This window comes from Erinaceus europaeus, chromosome 3 (assembly GCF_950295315.1).
Source record: "Erinaceus europaeus chromosome 3, mEriEur2.1, whole genome shotgun sequence".
In the NCBI taxonomy this organism is placed as follows: Eukaryota; Metazoa; Chordata; class Mammalia; order Eulipotyphla; family Erinaceidae; genus Erinaceus; species Erinaceus europaeus.
The window spans coordinates 64,224,318-64,245,033 of record NC_080164.1 but is presented as its reverse complement, the minus strand read 5'-3'; the positions used below and the strand labels follow the sequence as shown (position 1 = coordinate 64,245,033).

The 20,716-nt window shown below is 44.5% G+C and overlaps 2 protein-coding genes across 4 annotated transcripts in view; both read left to right on the top strand.

Annotated features, from left to right (window-relative positions):
- TCF7L1 (transcription factor 7 like 1) overlaps window positions 1-3,549 on the top strand; it is a 209,994-nt gene extending 206,445 nt beyond the window's left edge. Inside the window, exons 11-12 of the mRNA XM_060187329.1 lie at window positions 804-879; window positions 2,093-3,549. Of these exons, the coding sequence (XP_060043312.1) occupies window positions 804-879; window positions 2,093-2,523 (507 nt within the window). The 3' untranslated portion in view covers window positions 2,524-3,549. The remainder of the gene's footprint in view (window positions 1-803; window positions 880-2,092) is intronic.
- A 6,251-nt stretch (window positions 3,550-9,800) lies between these two features.
- Window positions 9,801-20,547, top strand: TGOLN2 (trans-golgi network protein 2). Of its 3 annotated transcripts, none has more exons than XM_060187326.1 (4): window positions 9,801-9,963; window positions 10,196-11,112; window positions 13,718-13,801; window positions 19,379-20,547. In XM_060187326.1, the coding sequence occupies exons 1-4, from the start codon at window positions 9,915-9,917 to the stop codon at window positions 19,409-19,411; spliced, it is 1,083 nt and encodes a 360-aa protein (XP_060043309.1). In that variant the 5' UTR covers window positions 9,801-9,914; the 3' UTR covers window positions 19,412-20,547. The 3 variants fall into 3 exon arrangements, with proteins under 3 accessions (XP_060043309.1, XP_060043308.1, XP_060043310.1); XM_060187325.1 differs by having other exon boundaries at window positions 9,805-9,963; window positions 10,193-11,112; XM_060187327.1 differs by lacking the exon at window positions 19,379-20,547 and adding an exon at window positions 16,343-17,088 and having other exon boundaries at window positions 9,806-9,963; window positions 10,193-11,112.
- Window positions 20,548-20,716: the final 169 nt, after the last annotated feature.

Here is a 20,716-nt window from a genome sequence, read left to right as displayed (position 1 = left end):
ACCGGGATCCTTATGCCGGTCTTTGCGCTTTGTTCCACATGCGCTTAACTCGCTGCGCTACCACCCAACTCCTGGATTTTTTTTTTTACCAAGAATTAACTCTGGTTTATGGTGGTACCAGGAGTTGAACCTAGGAGTTTGGAGCCTCAAGCATGAGAGTCTCTTTGCATAACCATTAAGCTATCTACCTGCATTATGATATCTACCCTGCATTAGATTTTCAATGGGACCCAGTGCTCCTCAAAAAAAAAAAAATCAATAACTTCCAGATAAAGGCAGGGAAGGGCCTTCTTTATTTTTTTTTTATTCTTACTGTTATTGGGTAGATACAGAGAGAAATTGAGAGGGGAGGGGGAGATAAAGAGGAAGAGATACAGAGAGACACCTGCAGCTCTGCTTCATCACTCACTGTAGGTGAGGACCAGGGACTTAAACCTGGGTCCTTGTGCACTGTAATGTGTGTGCTTAACCAGGTGCACTACTGCCTGTGGCCCCCCCAGGCCTTCTTAGATGGCCAGGGGCCAGGTCACTCATGTTGGAAGAATCTTTTCTTCTTCCTGAAATTGTGAGAGATGGGCCAAAGCACCACTCCAACATTTATCCAGTGCTGGGAATCAAACCCAGGACATGGTGCATGCAAAGCATATGCTCTGATGCCCAGCTCTCGAGTCAGAAGAATATTATGGGGAAGGAAAGGTGGCATCACAGGAAGGCCCACTTTCTGTCTCCCCTCCTTAGCTTAGAGTGCCCTAAAATGCTAGTATTTTATCCCTGATTACTCTTCCTTTGACCTTACTTTTCAGGGTAAGAAAAAGAAGAGGAAGAGAGAAAAGCAGTTGTCACAAACACAATCCCAGCAGCAAGTCCAAGAGACAGAGGGTGAGTTTTAGGGAGGCCACTCTGCTTCTCCTACCTGATGTGCATTAAACCTGGGACACTGGTGGGTGGTGACTGGATAGGATTAGCGGCTGTTTCCAGGGCCTCACTTCCTGGGAGCCTCATGCATTCTCAGGTGGGTATTATTATTGCCTGTTTTCTTTCTTTTTTTTTTTTTTCCCTCCAGGGTTATTGCTGGACTCAGTGCCTGCACCATGAATCCACCGCTCCTGCAGGCCATTTTTTTTCCCCCTTTTGTTGCCCTTGTTGTTGTAGCCTCGTTGTGGTTATCATCATTGCCATTGTTGATGTTGTTCGTTGTTGGATAGGGCAGGGAGAGAGGAGGGGGAGAAAGACAGACACCCGCAGACCTACTTCACCGCCTGTGAAGCAACTCCCCTGCAGGTGGGGAGTTTTTAACCAGAGTACTGATCAACTCTGGCTTGATGGTGTGGGGGATTAAATCTGGGACTTCAGAGCCTCAGGCATGAAAGGTTGTTGTGTAATCTGGTTTGCTATTCCATGACCCCCTGTACTGTAACTTTTCATACCAGAATAATATATAGCACAGAAGCGCTTGCACTATGATAAAGCTGAGTGTAGGAGAGGTAACATCTTTCCTCTCCACGACTTTCCCTTTCTCTCCTTGGTGTCTTTATTTGTATGTCATCTACATATATGTATAAAGACACATATCTACTACATTCCATCATATACTTACATGTTTATGATACAAAATCCATTGCTTACCATGCTGTTTGCCATAAGCCATAATTTTAAAGTACACTTCTCCTATAAATGAGATATGAACAGCAGAGATAGTGCCAGGTGGAGCTGTTTGCCTCCATTTAGATACTGCGTAGATAGATGTCTACTGTGCAGATTCCTAATCTTTTTTTAAGATTTTATTTATTTTTTCATGAAGAAAATAGAGAGAGAAAGAACCAGACATCAGTCTGGTACATGTGCTGCCAGGAATTGAAGTCGGGACTTCATGTTTGAGAGTCCAATGCTGTTTCCTCTATGTCACCTCCCAGGCCACATGCAGCTCGTAATCTTACAAGCCTTGGAAGCCACTTCAGGTTTCTCGATCCCTGTCCTGTAAACATTCTGGGTCTCAGAAATAGCTGTGTATACCCAGGGCTCCCTCTGCAGCCTCTGCCTCACCCAGAACTCCTGACTGTTCGTCTTTCTTACGTTGTTTCTGTCTCCCTAGGTGCTCTGGCCTCCAAAAGCAAGAAGCCATGTGTTCAGTACTTGCCCCCCGAGAAGCCCTGTGACAGCCCCGCTTCTTCCCATGGCAGCATGCTGGACTCCCCTGCCACGCCCTCAGCGGCCTTGGCCTCACCTGCTGCCCCTGCTGCCACCCACTCGGAGCAAGCCCAGCCCCTCTCCCTCACCACCAAGCCGGAGTCCCGAGCCCAGCTGGCTCTTCATTCGGCTGCCTTCCTGTCAGCTAAGGCCGCAGCCACCTCTGGCCAGATGGGCAGCCAGCCACCACTCCTCTCCCGGCCCCTCCCCCTTGGCTCCATGCCCACAGCTCTGCTGACTTCTCCACCTTCGTTCCCTGCCACTCTTCATGCCCACCAGGCCCTCCCAGTACTTCAGGCCCAGCCTCTTTCTTTGGTCACCAAATCTGCCCACTAAGTTGGCCCTTGACCTATACAGGCTGTCAAGTGACTCATCAACTAGTAATGATTCAGAAGAAGGAAAAAAAAAAAAAAAGGAAATTTTATTGGTCAATATTTGACCACTCTGGACTGTTCTGCAAAGTGACTGGTAACAACAGCATTTTACATTTTGTAGATATAACCAGTAGCTGATGTTAAGGCTTTTTTTAGAAAAAAAAAAAAAAAGAAAGAAAGAAAAGAAAAGAAACAAGCAAAAAAAAAATCTTTAAAAGAGAACTGAACTGAACAGTAGTGTGTTCCTCTTCCCATCTGTGCTGTGGTGGATGGACCTGGGCAGAAGACACTTTTCTCTCTACCTCTTGTCCCTTCTGCCCTCCTTTTCCCCTCTCTGGAGCACCCACCCAGCTACCTACTCGGTCTACATGTCAGCCATTGCTGCCACTTCTAGCCTGCTGCTGCTTCATCTAGATCCTGTCCCTAGATATTTGCCTTGACCTCACCTGTGTGTTTCTCCTCTGCTCATCTCTGGAGGATTCTTCTCTTTTATCTTCTTTGTTTTCTGCCCAGGGTCAGGCTGTCACCCAGTGAGAAGCCAACTCTGCCTGATTTGTCTCCACCAGCATTCCCCTTCCCTCAGCAGGCCCAAATCTATCAGCCTCCAACCTCCCATGGGGAAAGAGATCCTCTGAAGTGGTTCTTCCCCACATTTAAAGAGACTCAAGGTGCCTGTCACTTCCTCAGAGAAGAAGTTTGTGTCCTACACCGTGGCCAGTTGAGAGCTCCCCTTTACAGTCCAAAAGTGACAGACTGGACCTAGCTCCCATATCTGGCTCCCATCTCATGGGTCAGTGCTCGCACAATCTGCCAAAGTTTTAAAGACCCTCCTCTGCTCCTCCCCATCACCTCACATGCTTCTTCTGTGTGTATTTCCCTTTTGTTTTAATGTTTTGTTTTGTTTTGTGTTTTTTTTTTTTTTTTTGGAAAAATTTAAGCTCCCATTTATTTTCACAAAAGAAAATAAAATTGCAGTTGCAAGACCTTTTCTGAGTGTTTTGGTTCTTTTGTTGAGTCAACTCCCTTTTAGATGAAGCTCTGTGCTAGAGTTTTGCAGACTTGAAGAAGAGGATCACTACTTACTGGATGGGAAAGATAAATACCTGACACACATGGGCTGTGTAAACAGAAGAAAAAAAAAAAAAGAAAAAAGAAAAAAAACAGCCTGGCTTCCAGATTAGGAAAAGCAAGAGAAGACAAAGTATTTCTGATATGACTAAAAGCATGTAGGTGGAGTTCTGCCTGGCTCTATTGCAGGCATATATTGGCTATAGGTTACAGAGCACAGAATTTCAGGACAACATAGTGTGTATACAAGAAGCTATGTTCTCAACAGCCTTTGCTTTTTGTTACCTAATACACAGTAATTGTGACACTGAGCCTTTTCATGTACTAGTTATTCCAGCAACATTTATCAGCAATTATTCTTTCCTCTAAACTGTTGTAACATTCTTATCAAATATGAATTGACTGTAAACATAAAGACTTACTTCCATTCTTTTTTTAAATTTTATTTTATTATTTTGTTTTATTACCAGAGCACTACTCAGCTCTGGCTGATAGTGGTGTGGGGAATTGAGTGTGGGACTTTGGAGCCTCAGGCACGAGAGTCTCTTTGTATAACCATGCTGTCTACCCCTCCCCTTTTCATTCCTTTTTAATTTTATTTTTTCTCTTTTGTTGCCCTTTTTGTTTTATTGTTGTTGTTACTGATGTTGTCGTTGTTGGATAGGACAGAGAGAAATGGAGAGAAGAGGGGAAGACATAGGGGGAGAGAAAGATAGACACCTGCAGACCTGCTTCACCACTTGTGAAGCGACTCCCCTGTAGGTGGGGAGCCGAGGGCTCAAACCAGGATCCTTACGCCAGTCCTTGCGCTTTGAGCCACCTGCGCTTAAACCACTGCACTACCACCTGACTCCTTTTCATTCCTTTTATAGATATACCAATCCTAATTGGGTCAGTACCACACTGCCCTAATTACTATAGCTTTGTAGTAAAATTGGGAAATTTGTGTTCTCCAACTTAGTTCTTCAAATGTGTTTTTATCTTTTCTGGATGGGTATCATATTTCCATATGAATTTTTTACTATGGTAATTTTTTCTGGTGTAAATATGCCCAACTCATTTTTGTATACAGACATCCCATTTGACAACCTTGGTGAAATTCATTCTCATTCTAATAAGGTTTTTTAAAAAATATTTATTCCCTTTTGTTGCCCTTATTTTTTTATATTTATTTATTTATTCCCTTTTGTTGCCCTTCTTAGTGTTGTAGTTATTATTGTTGTTATTGATGTCGGCTTTCTTGGATAGGGCAGAGAGAAATGGAGAGAGGAGGGGAAGAGAAAGATACCTGCGGACCTGCTTCACCGCCTGTGAAGTGACTCCCCTGCAGGTGGGGAGTTGGGGGCTCGAACCAGGATCCTTACTCCAGTCCTTGCACCTTGCGCCACATACGCTTAACCCGCTGTGCTACCACCTGACTCCCTATTGCCTTTATTGTTGTAGTTATTGTTGTTGTTCTTGATTTCATTGGATAGGACAGACAGAAATGGAGAAAGGAGGGGAAGACAGAGAGGAGGAGAGAAAGACAGACACCTGCAGACCTGCTTCACCACCTGTGAAGCGACTCCCCTGCAGGTGGGGAGCTGGGGGCTCGAACCATGATCCTTACGCCGGTCCTTGCGCTTTGTGCCATGTGCTACTGCCTGACTCCCAATATTGCCATCCTTTATGTTAAGGAAGGTTACTTCCAAGTTTGTTGAGTGTTGTTTTTTTTTTTTTTTATCATGAATGGGTACAAAATACTTTAAATTTTATTTAAGATATCTATCATTCCTTTAAACCAAACTTGTTATGAATTAGGAGTGAATGCTAAAAAATCTGCCTCCTCTTATCCCAGGTGGAAACATTACCTGGAGAAAAACCACAACAATGAAATACAATAGATTGTAGTGGATAATATTTGCCAGACCTTTAGTATCGTTCATTAGTTACTAACACTTGTCCTTTGTCACTTCCCACTCCTGATCCTTTTAGTAACTGAGAGAGAATTGTAAATAATATAGAGAACTGTCAAACATTCAGCTTTCAGGCCAAGATCAACAAGTGTTAAAATACCCCCAAGAGGGAGTTGGGCCATAGCGTCCCAGGTTAAGCGCATATGGCACAAAGCTCAAGGACCCGGTTAGATCCCCTGGCTCCCCACCTGCAGGGAAGTCGCTTCACAAGCGGTGAAGTAGGTCTGCAGGTGTCTATCTTTCTCCCCCTCTGTCTTTCCCTCCTCTCTCCATTTCTCTCTGTCCTATCCAACAACAACGGCATCAATAATAACTACAACAATAAGACAAGGGCAACAAAAGAGAATAAATAAATATATTTTTAAAAATACCCCCAAGAATTAGAGTGCCCTATTTGGTGCAAGCTCCAAATGTGTTCAGTGGGAATATAGCGGCATAGAATAAAGAGTTTAAAATGCTTTATTTAAAAGTGTGTTTAAAGGTGTGATTACATAGAAAATTAAGATATGTTTTAAGTATTACCTATAATAAGAACTTATGTTGTGCTTAAATATTTACTAGAGAATTAAAAGAAAATATAATTATTAAAATGTGTTAAAATGCCATATTAGGAGCCAGGTGGTGGTGCACCTGATTGAGCAAACCTGTTAGAATATACAAGGACCCATGTTCAAGCCCCTGGTCCCTGCCTGCAGAGGGAAAGCTTCACAAGTGGTGAAGCAGTGCTGCAGGTGTCTCTCTGTCTCTCTATCTCCCCCTTTCCTCTCAATTTCTGACGGTCTCTATCAAATAAATAAATAAAGATAATTAAAACATTTAAAAAATCATTTTTAAAAATGCCATATTAAGAGGCTGTTGAGTGGCATCCGAAAAATTAAAGAGACACCCCTAGGAGACTATGCTGTAGGACAAGTGCCAGAACCTGCTCCTCCCTTACCAGGAAGGATGCCAGACTTCTCATCTGAATTACTATACCCGAGTGGTGGTCCCCTCAAGACCATCCCTCTGGAAACCCAGACCCCTCTTTGGAATTCCCCATCTAAAATTAGCTAATCCCTCCTGGCATTCACTTACCTAATCAATGCTCACTGCAAACCCTGCCCAGATTTAGGGTATAAATAATCAACAGTATTCACAATTGGGGTCTTAGGTTCCCACTGCTAACTGGACTCTTGGCCCAGCCAAAATAAACTTTCATCTTTATCCACCTGCAGCTTCAGTTTCTTCCACATTTTGTAGAGTACTATCAGTTTGGAGAAGACTCCTTATGACAACTCTGTCCATTTTTAAGGGCCTAATTTAATCCCTTTCTTCTTACTTGTTTTTATTAAATTTTTTTAAATATGTATTTTCCCTTTTTGTTGCCTTTTTATTGTAGTTACTATTGTTTTCATTGATGTCATCGTTGTTGGATAGGTCAGAGAGAAATGGAGAGAGATGGGGAGAGAAAGATAGACACCTGCAGACCTGCTTCACCGCCTGTGAAGCGACTCCCTTGCAGGTGGGGAGCCGGGGTTCGAACCGGGGTTCAAACCGGGATCCTTATGCCGGTCCTTGTGCTTTGTGCCACCTGCACTTAACCCGCTGCACTACAGCCCGACTCCCCCTTCCTATCTTCTTACTTTTAAAGACTTGCCTCAGGGCCAGGTGGTAGCGCACCTGGTTGAGCCCTGGTCCCCACCTGCAGGGGGAAAGCTTTTCAAGTGGTAAAGCAGTGCTGCAGGTGTCTGTCTCTTGATTTCTGGCTGTCTCTATCCAATAAATAAAATAAAGATAATTTAAAAAATAAAATAATTAGAGAAAAACTTTGGTCATCCGGGAGGTGGTGCAGTGGATAAAGCATTGGATTCTCAACCATGAGGTCCTAAGTTCGATCCCCGGCAGCACATATACCAGAGTGATGGCTGGTTCTTTCTCTCCTCCTATCTTTCTCATGAATAAATACATAAATTCTAAAATAAAAAAAAAGAAAACCTTTGCCCCATTCCTCTGGAATCATGGCTATTATTTTCTTTCTTGAAAACATTTCATATTCCATTTGAATGGGTCAAAATTCAAGTTTTGTTTTTTTTTTTTGAGGTATACATTATTAGAAAATTCTTGCTTGTGGTGGGTGGGCCAGACATGAAGCTCAAGGACTGGCGTAAAGATCCCGGTTCTAGCCCCCAGCTCCCCACCTGTGTGTGGGGGGGTCGCTTCACTGGCGATGAAGCAGATCTACAGGTGTCTGTCTTTCCCCCTCTGTCTCCCCTCCTCTCTCGATTTATCTCTGGCCTATCCAACAACAACAGCAATGACAACAATAATAATGACAACAACAAGGGCAACAAAATGGGGAAAATGGCCTCCAGGAGTAGTGTATTTGTAGTGCAGGCACTGAGCCCCAGCAATAACTCTGGAAGCCAAAAAGAAAAAAGAAAGAAAATTCTTGCTGGAGCTCCAGTGGCACAGTTAGCATGTCATACTTACACAGAAAATTCTTGCTTTCTGCTCCTCCAGATTGCTACTCGATTAGCAGCGCGGTATCCAGTTTTTAAACCAATACAAACGTACTTAGTTTCTCCGCCTTTTCTTCTTTTTTTAAAATATATTTAATCCATTCTTTTTTTTAACTTTTATTTATTTATTGGGTAGGGACAGAGAGACATTGAGAGAGGAGGGGGCAGGTAGTGAGGGAGAGAGACAGAGAGACACCTGCAGCCCTGCTTCACCACTTGTGAAGCTTTCCCCCTGCAGGTGGGGACCAGGGGCTTGAACCTGTGTCCTTGCGCACTGTAATGTGTGCACTTAACCAGGTGCGCCACCGCCTGGCCCCTCCGTCTTCTATGCATAACTGTTTTCTCCCAAATTGGACATATTTGGGTAAATAGTTTTGTGTCTCATTGTTTAAAATTGCGGTTATAGGAAGTCGGGTGGTAGCGCAGCAGGTTAAGCACACATGGCGCAAAGCGCAAGGACCCGAGTAAGGATTCCGGTTCGAGTCCCCGGCTCCCTACCTGCAGGGGAGTCGCTTCACAGGTGGTGAAACAGGTCTGCAGGTGTCTTTCTTTCCCCCTCTCTGTCTTTCCTTCCTCTCTCGACTTCTCTCTGTCCTAACAACATCAACAACAATAACTACTACGACAACAATGAAAAAACAACAAAGGCAACAAATAGGAAAATAAATTAAAAAATTTTACTTGCAGTTATGTTTATATGTTAATTGTTGCTTGAAGTAATTTAATGACTGGGGTTGGGTGGTGGTGCGCCAAGTAGAGCGCACACGTTACGGTGCTTAAGGTACCAAGTTCAAGCTCCCACTACCCACCTGCAGGGGGAAGCTTCAGAAGCGGTGAAGCCGGTCTGCAGGTGTCCGCTCTCAATTTCCTATCCAATAAAATGGAAAAAAATTGCCTCCAAGAGCAGATTTGTAGTGTCGACAGAGCTCCAGCGATAACCCTGGAAGAAAAAAAGCACACCAATCACAATAATAATAAAGGATTTGTTTTACTTATTACATTTGAGAGAATTTCACGAGTCAAGAGAAAAATCGAAACCAGAGCACCAATCTCTTATAAGTGGTGCCAGGTTTTGAACTGGGAACCTCAGGGATGCAAGTCTGGTATTCTACCAGTTGAAAGATTTCTCCAGTCATCAGTTGTTCCCAATTTTCTTGATATACTACGAGGCAAAGTAGTCTTTTTTTTTTTTAATCATTTTAAAATTTTCTTTATTTATTGAAATTGAGAGAAGGGAGTGCTAGGTAGACAGAGAGCAAAGGTTTATTTATTTACTTTTGTTAACTTCCGTACTTTCTCTAATCTACATGGATTGTGAATAACTGTTATGACCAGTAAAACGAGACTAGTCTTTGGTGGTCTTGGAGGGCAGTTTCCTTGGAATCAGTTTTCGGAGATGTTCATGCTCCACCCTCCGAGCTGATGGGCTTGTTTCCCGCCCACAGCAGGTCTGCGAGTCGCGGGGGGAGGAGCCGCGGGAGCGGAAGTCAGCGTTGAGAAGGGGCGGGGCCGCCAGGCGCCCTGACGAGCCACTCCCCCACCCCACTCCTGCTTGTACTACCACCGAGTATGCGGGGATAAAAAAGGGAAATGAAGACTGACGGTCAGCTGCAGTAGCTGTACAGAAAAAAAAGTGATAATAAAGGAAAAGACGGCCTCATCCTTCATAAAGCATGGCCAAGAGCAGAAGCCGCCCCGGCGGGTGCCCCTCCCCCTAAAGCCCTCCCTTCGCCAGAGAGGGACACACACGCAGGAAGAGGCGGGGCCGTGGGCACTGCGTCCACGAGCTATCTCGCGAGAGCGGTCGAGGGCGGAAGCGCAGTCTGTTCAGGATGCGGTTCCTGGTTGCCTTGGTCCTGCTGAGCGTCGGTGCAGTGGCGGGTAAGCCCCCTACTCTACCCCCACCACCACTCTTGCCCGGCAACAGTCCCACCCTGACCCCTCCGCCCACAGTCCTAACCGTGGCTGGTCTCCATCTGAGTTCGCTTTTCCCCATGCTGACGCAGTCCTTTGTTTCCTCTGGCCCCATCTCCCCCGCTTGCCCGCTGCGCCCGCTCTCAGCCCAGAGCGCCCCCGTCTGCGTCTCTCCAGGGCTGTTTTCTCATTTCAGTAGCCGCTGAGGATCCCACCAAGTCAGTGGAGCAGTCGCTTGGTGACAGAGAGAGCCAGACAGCCATCATAAACACGCCTTCAGAGAGTGGAAACTCTAGGTTGGTGGAAAAGAAGCCGGGTCCCCCAACGGGGCAGCAGCCGGGTCCCCCAACGAGGCAGCAGCCGGGTCCCCCAACGGGGCAGCAGCCGGGTCCCCCAACGGGGCAGCAGCCGGGTCCCCCAACGAGGCAGCAGCCGGGTCCCCCAACGAGGCAGCAGCCGGGTCCCCCAACGGGGCAGCAGCCGGGTCCCCCAACGGGGCAGCAGCCGGGTCCCCCAACGAGGCAGCAGCCGGAACCCCGGGCCGGGCTGGAGCAGCACAGCGATGCCCAGCCTCACTCTCAAGAGCCAGCTCTTGGCACCTCCTCCGAGAATGCGAAACCTGACTCGGTGCGACAGGATCCCGCTGGTGCTGATGCTAACTCCGTAGAGAAGAACAAACTGACCACGAGTGCCTATCCTGATCCTTCGGACAAGGACCACAAGCCCTCAAAGGCAGAAGCCGACACCTCGGACAAGAAGCAGAAGTCCACGAATGCCAATCCAGGCACCTCGGATAAGGAACGGCACTCCACTGCCCCCCCGCAAGAGGGAGGAGGTAAATCTGCAGAGCCTACTCAAGATGAGGCGTCCAGGGAGGGTGAGGAAGATGACCGGGACCCTGAAGAGGGTTCCCCGGTCAAAGAAGAAAAGGGAATGTCTGGCCCTACTTCCCACGAGAACCGTGACGATGCCCCTGTGGATTCCAAGAATAAGGATAGCCCGTATAAGGACAACTTTGGAACAGCCAGTGCAGAAAGCAGCCACTTCTTCGCGTATTTGGTTACCGCTGCCATTGTTGTCGCTGCCCTTTATATTGCTTATCATAACAAGCGGAAGGTAAATCAGAAGTTACCTTAGGGGCGGGGTAGTGGTGGTCCTGGGTTCAAGGACTCTCAGTGCCCACCTGCAGGGAGGAAGATTCACCAGCAGTGCTGCAGGTGTCTCTTTCTCCCTGTCTCGACAAAAGACAAAAAACGAGGGAGTCGGTCCGTAGCACAGTGGGTTAAGCGCAGGTGGCGCAAAGCACAAGGACCGGCATAAGGATCCCGGTTCGAACCCCGGCTCCCCACCTGCAGGGGAGTCGCTTCACAGGCGGTGAAGCAGGTCTGCAGGTGTCTTATCTTTCTCTCCTCCTCTCTGTCTTCCCTCCTCTCTCCATTTCTCTCTGTCCTAACAACAATAATAATTACAACAACAGTTTAAAAAAAGGGCAACAAGGGAAAATTAAGTTTAAAAAAAAAGGACAAAAACGAAAAAGCCACTAGGAGAAGTGGATTTCTCATACAGACACTGAGCCCCAGCAATAACCCTGGTGGTAATTAAAAATAAATAAAAAGATTACCTTTAAAAGAAAAAGAATGGGATTTCCCCTTCCCTGAAAACTTGTAGTGTTGGCCATTATCTATTGCTCATCAGCCTGTTAAGCTTTAGTGATCTTAAGACAAACTTCATTTTTTCCTTGAAGCCATACGAGGGCCACTTACTGTTTTTTTTTTTTTTTTTTTTTTGAGAGAAATGCAGAGAGGGAGAGAGAGACAGAGAAACACCAGAGCACTACTCAGCTCTGGTTCATGGTGGTGCGGGGGATTGAACCTGGGGTTTAGGAGCCTTAGGCAACAGAGTCTGTTTACATAACCATTATGCTGTCTCCCCCACCCTACTGTTTTGTTTTGTTTTGTTTTGTTTTGTTTTTTAACATCATTTTATATCACCTGTTTGCTGAGAGCCCTCTGATATGGCTTGAATTGGGCCTTCTCATAACCTTGAACATGGATTTTTTTTTTTAAAGATTTTATTTATTTTATTAATGAGAAAAATAGGAGGAGAGAGAGAAAGAGACAAATATCACTTTGGTACATGTGCTGCCAGGGATTGAACTCAGGACCTCATATTTGAGAGTTTAGTTCCTTAGTCACTGCGCCATCTCATGGACCACTTGAATATGGATCTTGAACAATTTCAGAGGACTTGAGTTCTTGACAGTTTGAAAGTAGTAAAGAGCACCTCAGTTTCCTGCTCTCAAAACAGCGCATTGCTTCTAACTTCCTGTCCCCAAAATTTTTAAATTAACTTATTTATTTTCCCTTTTGTTGCCCTTGTTTTTTTTAATTGCTGTTGTAGTTGTTGTGATTGATGTCGTTGTTGTTAGGACAGAGAGAAATGGAGAGAGGAGGGGAAGACAGAGAGGAGGAGAGAAAGATAGACACCTGCAGACCTGCTTCACCGCCTGTGAAGCGACTCCCCTGCAGGTGGGGAGCCGGGGCTCGAACCGGGATCCTTACTCTGGTCCTTGCGCTTCGCCCCACGTGGGCTTAACCTGCTGCACTACCACCCGACTCCCCCAGGTTTTTGTTGTTGTTGTTGTTGTTGTTCAGTTTTGTTTTGTTTTTCTCTACAGTGCAGAAAGAATAGTTTTCAGTAAAATAGTCCAACATTGACATCTACAGCAAAGAACTCAGGCTATCTTCTGCCCTCAGTTGAGTTACTGATGAGAAGAAAGGCCAGAAATTGCATTAGACATATGACTTTTTTTTTTTTTTTTTTGGTAGGACAGGGAAATTGAGGAGAAAGAGAGACACCCCAGCAGGTGGGGACCAGGCACTTGAACCTCGGTCCTTGTACACTGTAATGTGTGCATTCAACTAGTTGTCACCACCTGGCCCACGCCTTTTTATTATTTTATTTTATTTATTTTTACCAGAGCACTAATTAGCTCTGGCTTACAGTGGTGCAGGGGGATTGAATCTGGGACTTTGGCACCTCGGGCATGAGAGTCTCTTTGCATAACCTTTATGCTATCTACCCCACCCCCTCACATTTTATTTCTTAACAGTTTGATATGAAGTAGTCTGTGTCACATTTCTCTAATGACAAAACCATCACATTTTCTATTGAACCATAAGAGTTTAGTATTTTTGTTAGTCTGGCTAAAATTGGAGAGCTTGTTCCATGGTACAGGAAAAAAAAAAAGCTGCATTCCTTAGTCTATCCAATTTATTATGAAGAGTGGCCTTGGTATTGAAATGAGAGAGGTATGGCAAAGATAAAGTAAATTGTGGGATGAACGAGGACATGAACAGATAAGAAGTAATCATTGCTTATAATAAAAAAAGGTGTGTCTTTGGCCTGGAGCTCTCTGGGAGGAGTTGTTTGATCTTTGACCTAGTGCTCTGCAGTACAAACTATAGTTCACAAACCCTTTTCCATATGCCACTTCCTATTTAGCAGTATAAAGAATTCTGATGTGGCTCACCTCTATCTTTAAATTGTTAGGATAGGCCTCTGTGATGTACTGCTTTTTTTTTTTTCCCCTTCACTTTTAGGGCTATTATTAACAAATGTAAGCAGATGTTATTTCAGAGATAGCCACTGGTTAGACATTGTTATGTCTGTATGTCATCGTAGAGCCGCTTGTTGAACATTTCCATTTCCCCTTTTTCAGATTATTGCTTTTGTACTGGAAGGGAAAAAATCCAAAGTCACTCGGCGGCCAAAGTCCAATGACTATCAGCGTTTGGACCAGAAAGTAAGTATGCCAGGGTTCTTGTGATTTTAATGCCTCCTTTCCAGAGATAACTAGAGCCATTATGCTATTATTAGTTAGCAGTCATACTAACTGCTTACACCCTAGTCTTGGCTCCAGCTGAAATCCAGAAATCTGATTATTCAGTATGATAGGGATTTCCCTTTCTCCCTAGAGTTGCAGCTGCTGATTTCCTGGCTCAGGAAAATCCAGGCAAAATGGCTTTCGTGTCCGAGGCTCTGAGTGCCTAGCTTCAGTGTCAGCACCACTGTGTGCCAGAGCTGGTCAGTGCTCTCTTAGGAAAAAAAATCTAGTAAATGTATAAGTAAAAATACCTTGCTTTTGTTCTTCCAGAGAGAATGAATTTCATAGGCCCCCCCCACCCCCATTCTCTTTGACAGTTCTAAGTAAATTCCAAGCCCCAGTGCTACTACTGAGTGACAAGTGCCTGAGACCTCTAGTAACATAAGAAGGAAGATTCAGGTTTAAGAAGGGACATGCAGTCTCAGATGAGCCCAGCAGTGGACTTATATTTGGCACAGCAGCTCTAGCTGGTTCTGTGGCGGCGGCTGCTGCTGCCTTTGTCCCTGCCCTTTTCATACCACAAAGTAGACATCCATCGTATGTACATCTCTGCACCATTCAAGCTAGAAGAGAATTTCAGGTACCTAACAGCAGCTCCCTCCCTTGACAGTTAAGGAAACTCACACCCAGAAAATACTGTGTTCTGAATCACTAGCTATTTTCTGGCCCCTGTGCCTTTATATTTCTAGAAAGTTATCAGATGATAACAAATGGTGCTGAAAGCACATTTCTGGTAACAGAGCAGTAGACTGTACTCCATGGCAAAAACACAAATCCAGAAACAGTCCTCCAGGTCCCCAGTCCCCTCCCCCGTTAAGTACTGTGAACTGGCTTTTCCTTAGTGCAGTCCATCCACGCAGCACCTTCCACTCCACAGCAGCAGCAGCAGGAGCTGCTGAAGTTTCTCTCCAAGAGCAGCCTAAATGTGATACTATCTTGCCACCGCCTTGCTGTTGTTTTCTCCAGGCTGGCTTCACTGGCCGGGTAACAGACGACCAGAAACACATGGCTTGGCTGAGCTGAGAAGGCAGTTTAATCTTTATTCACCAGCGAGCAAACAGTCCAACACCTAATCACCACACCATGTACTCCTCCATCTCTCCTCCGGCAGAGAGGAACTCGGGAAATACGCAGGGTAGGGGGCAGGGAGAAGGAAGAAGCTCAAAACTAGCAAGGACTAAATCAAATCTCCCGGAGATGGGGGGAGTGAGACCAAACCAATGTAACAGAAAAGACCATGTAAATAGACCACAATGTCAAGCAATGTAACAGAAGCAGAACTAGATCCCAGAAGCAGAACTAGAAGCATACCAGCACCTTGCTGCCAGATGCACCCTCCTTTCTTTCCTTCTTTTATGAGATATTTTATTTTTATTTGATTTTAATGAGTGCTACACAGAGAAAAAGACCAGAGCACTGCTCAGCTCTGGCTAATAGTGGTGCTGGGGATTGAACCTGGGACCTCAAAGGAGCCTCAGGCATGGAAGTCTTCTGCATAACCATCATGCTGTCTCCCCAGCCCCTTCCCTCGTTTCCTTTCCTGTGTAGTGACTGAAGGCGTTGGTAAAGAGTAGTGGGTGGCCCCAGATGGGTTGTTAGTACACAGCTCCCACCAGCTACAGCATAGGTCTCAGCTCAGAACATTTTTGTAACTAACCAGCCCATTAGGTCAGCTTCATAGTTTAGCCCTTGACCTAGTACGTTCCCAGATCGTTGACTTTTACAACATTTTGCCTCCTAGAATCTTTCCTAATTAAAAAAAAAAAAATGCCAGTGTAGACAGGTAGAGACTAAGAGAGGGAAAGAAACCAGCACGAAAGCATCCTTCAATGCAGTGGGGGCCGGGCTCAAGCCTGGGCTGCACACATGGCAGAGCAGCACGTTACCCAAGTGAGCTGCCTTGCTGGCCCACATGAAAACGTTTTTGAAACATTACAGAATGAGACAGAGCAGAAGCCAAGGTTCCCAGTGTCCCTCTATCACAAGTACACCTTCTAGTATGTGTTATTTCAGACTTAAATAAAATAAAAGCACTTGTATGTGCTTTTATTTTTTATTTTGTTGATAGGGAGTCGGACGATATCACAGCGGGTTAAGTGCACATGGCACAAAGCTCAAGGACTGGCGTAAGAATCCCGGTTCGAGGCCCCGGCTCCCCACCTATAAGGGAGTCACTTCACAGGCGGTGAAGCAGGTCTGCAGGTGTCTGTCTTTCTCTCCCCCTCTCTGTCTTCCTCTCCTCTCTCCATTTCTCTCTGTCCTGTACAATAATGACATCAATAACAACAACAATAATAAAAACAAATAACCCCCCCCTGCAATTTATGGGGGAAATTCAGAAAACAAACTGACCTCCATAAATTGCAGGGTTTTTTTTTTTTTTTTTTCTGAGAATCAGCCCTAAGGCATATTCCTTAGGGGGAAAAATGTTACCAATGAATTGTGTTGTTCTCATTTCAGATTTGACTTTTCGACCCTGAGAACCTTGTCCTCCCTGCTGATTTGTTTCTAAATCAAGAAAAATGAAGAGTAAAAGACTGTGACCTAACAGACAATTCCCTCCTCTCCCACTTGGTAGCAGAGGCAGGGGGACTGCTTTGTTTTGCACCTGCACTTTGGTGACCCTTGTACTCCTTTGTCCCTTTTATTTATGCTGGCATCTTCCATCCTTTCCCCCTCCTCGTGTGAGTTGAAGGAGCATGTGGGAACCCAGCTTAGCCAAGGGAGACCCAAACCATAGGCAGGCTACTGTCATTCACTACACAACCTTAAATCTTGACTCTGCTGTAAAGTTATCCCCTTGAAAGCTGCATCACACTTGCCACCATATATCTTTGCAAACCTAGGAGAAAACTGCAGCTTGAGGTGCTTTTCTACACCTCAAGTTGCCAGGTCATCTTTGGGGGGTGTGCCCGATAGACAAATGATGTATAAGATGCAGAATACTGATGGGTAAAGGGGTACTGTGAACATAGAATTTCCCCAAGGCTTTAGCAGCAAACCAGAACAGCAGTTTAAAAATGCTTTCTTGCCTGCAAGTCTAGCCCATCTAGCATAGTTTCTTCATGTTTTCCTAATGCTTTCATATTCCAACAAAGTGATTCATATCTCACTTGGTGTACTGAGTATAAATCTGAATTTGAGGACTCTGTAAAGCCGTTATCCCACTGCCAATTTAAAAAATATAACTGTCAATTTAAAATATGTGTATATAAATCATGATCATTGAAACATTGTTTCTCCATATTCACAATCATAGTAGGAACTTGTTGATAACACAGTAAGTTCCTGCTTTTTGCAAGAAAGCACTTAGAAGGTTTGGGTTTGGGGCCTGCTTTTTTTTTTTTTTTTTTTTTTTAAACAAGAGCACTGCTGAGCTCTAGTTTATGGTGGTGTGGTGTGGGGAATTGAACCTAGGACTTTGGAGTCTCTTTGTGTAGTCATTATCCCTGCCTCCTTTATTATGACTATTTTTTAACCCCCCTGTAATATGTCCCATTAATTCTAATTTACCATAATATACTCAGTAGTCCTCTCATTGGGTTGAAAATGCCACAGAAAGTGAGTAAAATTTCTTCTCCCATTCCATAAGATAGATTACTAAAATTTGAGAGTTCTCCAGGGGGTAACCAAGGGTAGTACCTTAGATCACACTATTGTTTAAAGTACTATTTAGATCTGATCTACTTATTCAGTTTATTTATAGAAAGCCCAAAGAAAATGTTCTGTTGAAGTAAGTCTAAAGAAGGCAGGCGCCCTGTTGTATAGCTGCCATTTAACCCACAGCTTTTCAGGTGAGACGCTCGTTTTATGCAGATAAAGAATGACCGAGTGCTCTTCTTGCCATCATTCTCTCCTAAGAGTCATTTGCTAAAACTTCTCCCTACTGCAGCATCTTCTATCAGGTTCTTCTACCATCCCCTAAGAATATGGTTCTTTTTATTTCCCTTTCTGTCTCCCTTTACTCTACCTTAGCTCCTCTCTAGTATAGAGAAGTAGGTGCCTAAGGGGCCAGGCGGTGGCACACCTGATTAAACGCACACATTACAAGGCATAAGGACCCAGGTTCAAGCCCCTGGTCCCCATCTGCAGGGGGAAAGCTTCATGAGTGGTGAAGCAGAGCTACCGGTGTCTCTGTCTCTTTCCCTCTCTATCTCCCCCTCTCCTCTCAATTTCTGTCTCCATCCAATAATGAATAAATAAATTTTTTTTTAAAAAACCTAAAAAGAAAAGTAGAAGCCTGTCCACCTTTCCTTCTCCCTTCATGCACACTGTAATTTCCCCCATCCCATCTATCCTGTTATTCATTCTGCTGTTAAGCTTTACCAGTAAATTGCTTCCATTATCTTGCTATTCTTTTTTTTTTTATATATATAATACTCTTCTTCCTTTTCTTTCTAATAGTGTTTCCAGTGAGAAGTCACCCTTAGGCAAACAACTTCCTGCTTCCAGATTTTGACTGGTGAATTCTATTAAGAGGAATTTATGCTTCACTCATAAACATTAGTTGTTTTATTTTTTGTTTGTCTGGGGTTTTTGTTTGTTTGTTTGTTTTTACCAGAGCACTGAGTAGCTCTGGTTTATGGTGGTGCAGGGACTTTGGAGCCTCAGTTATGAGTCTCTGTGCATAACCATATGCCATCTACTCCCGCCCTCACTCATGAACATTAGTAGAGGAACTTGTCTTCCTGCTACAAATTACTGAGTAGAACTATTTATAGAGTCCACATCGAGACCCCCAGGACATGGAAGGCCCAGCCACCAATCGAAAGGCTAAGTCAGTCAGAAAAACCTGACATCGAGGGGCCAGGTGGTGATGCGCACTTGGTTGAGCGCACACATTACAGTGTGCAAGGACCTGGGTTCCAGCTGCTGGTCTCCACTACAGGTGGAAGCTTTACAAGTAGTGAAGCAATATTGCAGGTGTCTCTATCTCTTTCACTCTTACCTCCCCCTTGCCTCTTGATTTTTTTTTTTTTCCTCCAGGGTTATTGCTGGGCTTCGTGCCTGCACCATGAATCCACCGCTCCTGGAGGCCGTTTTTTCCCCTTTTTGTTGCCCTAGTTGTTGCAGCCTCGTTGCGGTTATTATTGCCATTGTTGACGTTGCTTTGTTGTTGGATAGGACAGAGAGAAATGGAGAGAGGAGGGGAAGACAGAGAGAGAGGGGGAGAGAAAGATAGACACCTGCAGACCTGCTTCACCGCCCTGAAGCGACTCCCCTGCAGGTGGGGAGCCGGGGGCTCGAACCGGGATCTTTATGCCGGTCCCTGCGCGTTGCGCCACGTGCGCTTAACCCACTGCGCCACCGCCCGACCCCCCCCTCTTGATTTTTGACTGTCTCTATCCAATAAATAAGTAAAGATGATAAAAAAAAAAATAGGTTTAAAGAAAAACCTGACATCTAGCTCTCTATACTGATTTTTTTTTCCCCTCCCCATGGTGGCCTTTAATGGAAATGCTTAGTGATATAATTTTTTTTTTTTTTTGCCTCCAGGGTCATCACTGGGGCTTGGTGCCTGCACTATGAATCCATTACTCCTGGAGGCTGTTTTTTTCCCTTTTGTTGCCCTTGTTGTTTATCGTTATTGTTGTTGTTATTGCTGTCATTGTTGGATAGGACACAGATAGAAATGGAGAGAGGAGGGCAAGACAGAGGGGGAGAGAAAGATAGACACCTGCAGACTTGCTTCACTGCTTGTGAAGTGACCCCCTGTAGGTAGGTCCCGGGGGCTCACACGGTCCTTGAGCTTTGCGCCATGTGCGCTTAATCCACTATGCTATTGCCTGGCCCTAGTGATAGAATTCTAACCCTCATATACCTTGATGATGATTCTCATTTTCCCTTTCATGTCATTTAAATTTTTAAAAACCAGCCACTTGTTTTTGCATTGTAACTTGATACAACACCACTGCCTATGTAGTAGAAGCTAGCTAGCACTTTGCCCACATTTAGAATCATTTGAGTGTGCCTGCTGTACCTTTGCCCTGGAGGATTTTTTCAGTCTGCTTCAACCTCAGTGAAGTAATTTCTTAGACCTGTGCCCCAAATAATGTCACCCTTTCCTGTTAAAGTTTTCTGTGTAAGTACTGCACACTAACCAATTGCGCCACTGGAGCTCCAGAAATGTAGTTTTCTGAAAGCTTGCTGGGAAGGTTGCGTTTCGCAATGGCCTTGCTTGAATAAGAATCCTGGGAAGAGATGTTCAAGTTGGATTTAATTGTACATCTAGAGCCAAGACTAAATCATAGCTCATCTGACTCGAGTGTAGTCACATGGGAATTTTCTAAGTATTCCATTAAGAAGCTCCTCTGTAAAGACATTGGGTCTGAGCTCAGAGTGCCAACAAAGTCAGCCTCCTCACACACTATTATAATAACTATTCCTTTAATTCAGAAGTCTGCTGTTAAATAAGTGATTCTGAGATTGTCCTCCCCATCGTTTTTGTTTACCCAGTTAGTAGATGGCCACTGTTTTGCAACATTTTATATTTTTTAGCTTTTTGTAACTTAATGGCTTAATTTTATTTTTTAAAGATATGTGGGCTAATGATAAGTATAATTCAGTATATATACATTTTCTCTGAATGCCACCTCAATGTAGTTTTGTATCATTGCACAGAAAAAAAATAAACTTCAAATAATAAAGCTGTGAAATTCTTAGAATGCTTTTTTTTTTTTTTGTTACTTTTATCTTATATCCACTTCCCCACTCAAACCTCCTTATATGCACCAATAAACTGGAAATGACATTCCATGTTCAGATCCATACTCAAAACTTCCAGCCCAGTATCTCCTTCTCTCCATCAGGGAGCCCATGTTTTTAATTTTTAAT

What these genes read in the sequence shown, in the direction of transcription:
- TGOLN2 (XM_060187325.1), top strand. Translation starts at nt 9,915, where the DNA reads ATGCGGTTCCTGGTTGCCTTGGTCCTGCTGAGCGTCGGTGCAGTGGCG. An exon ending in GAGCGTCGGTGCAGTGGCGG is followed by an intron (nt 9,964 to 10,192) that starts GTAAGCCCCCTA and finishes TTCTCATTTCAG; the next exon opens with TAGCCGCTGAGGATCCCACC. An exon ending in CTTATCATAACAAGCGGAAG is followed by an intron (nt 11,113 to 13,717) that starts GTAAATCAGAAG and finishes CCCCTTTTTCAG; the next exon opens with ATTATTGCTTTTGTACTGGA.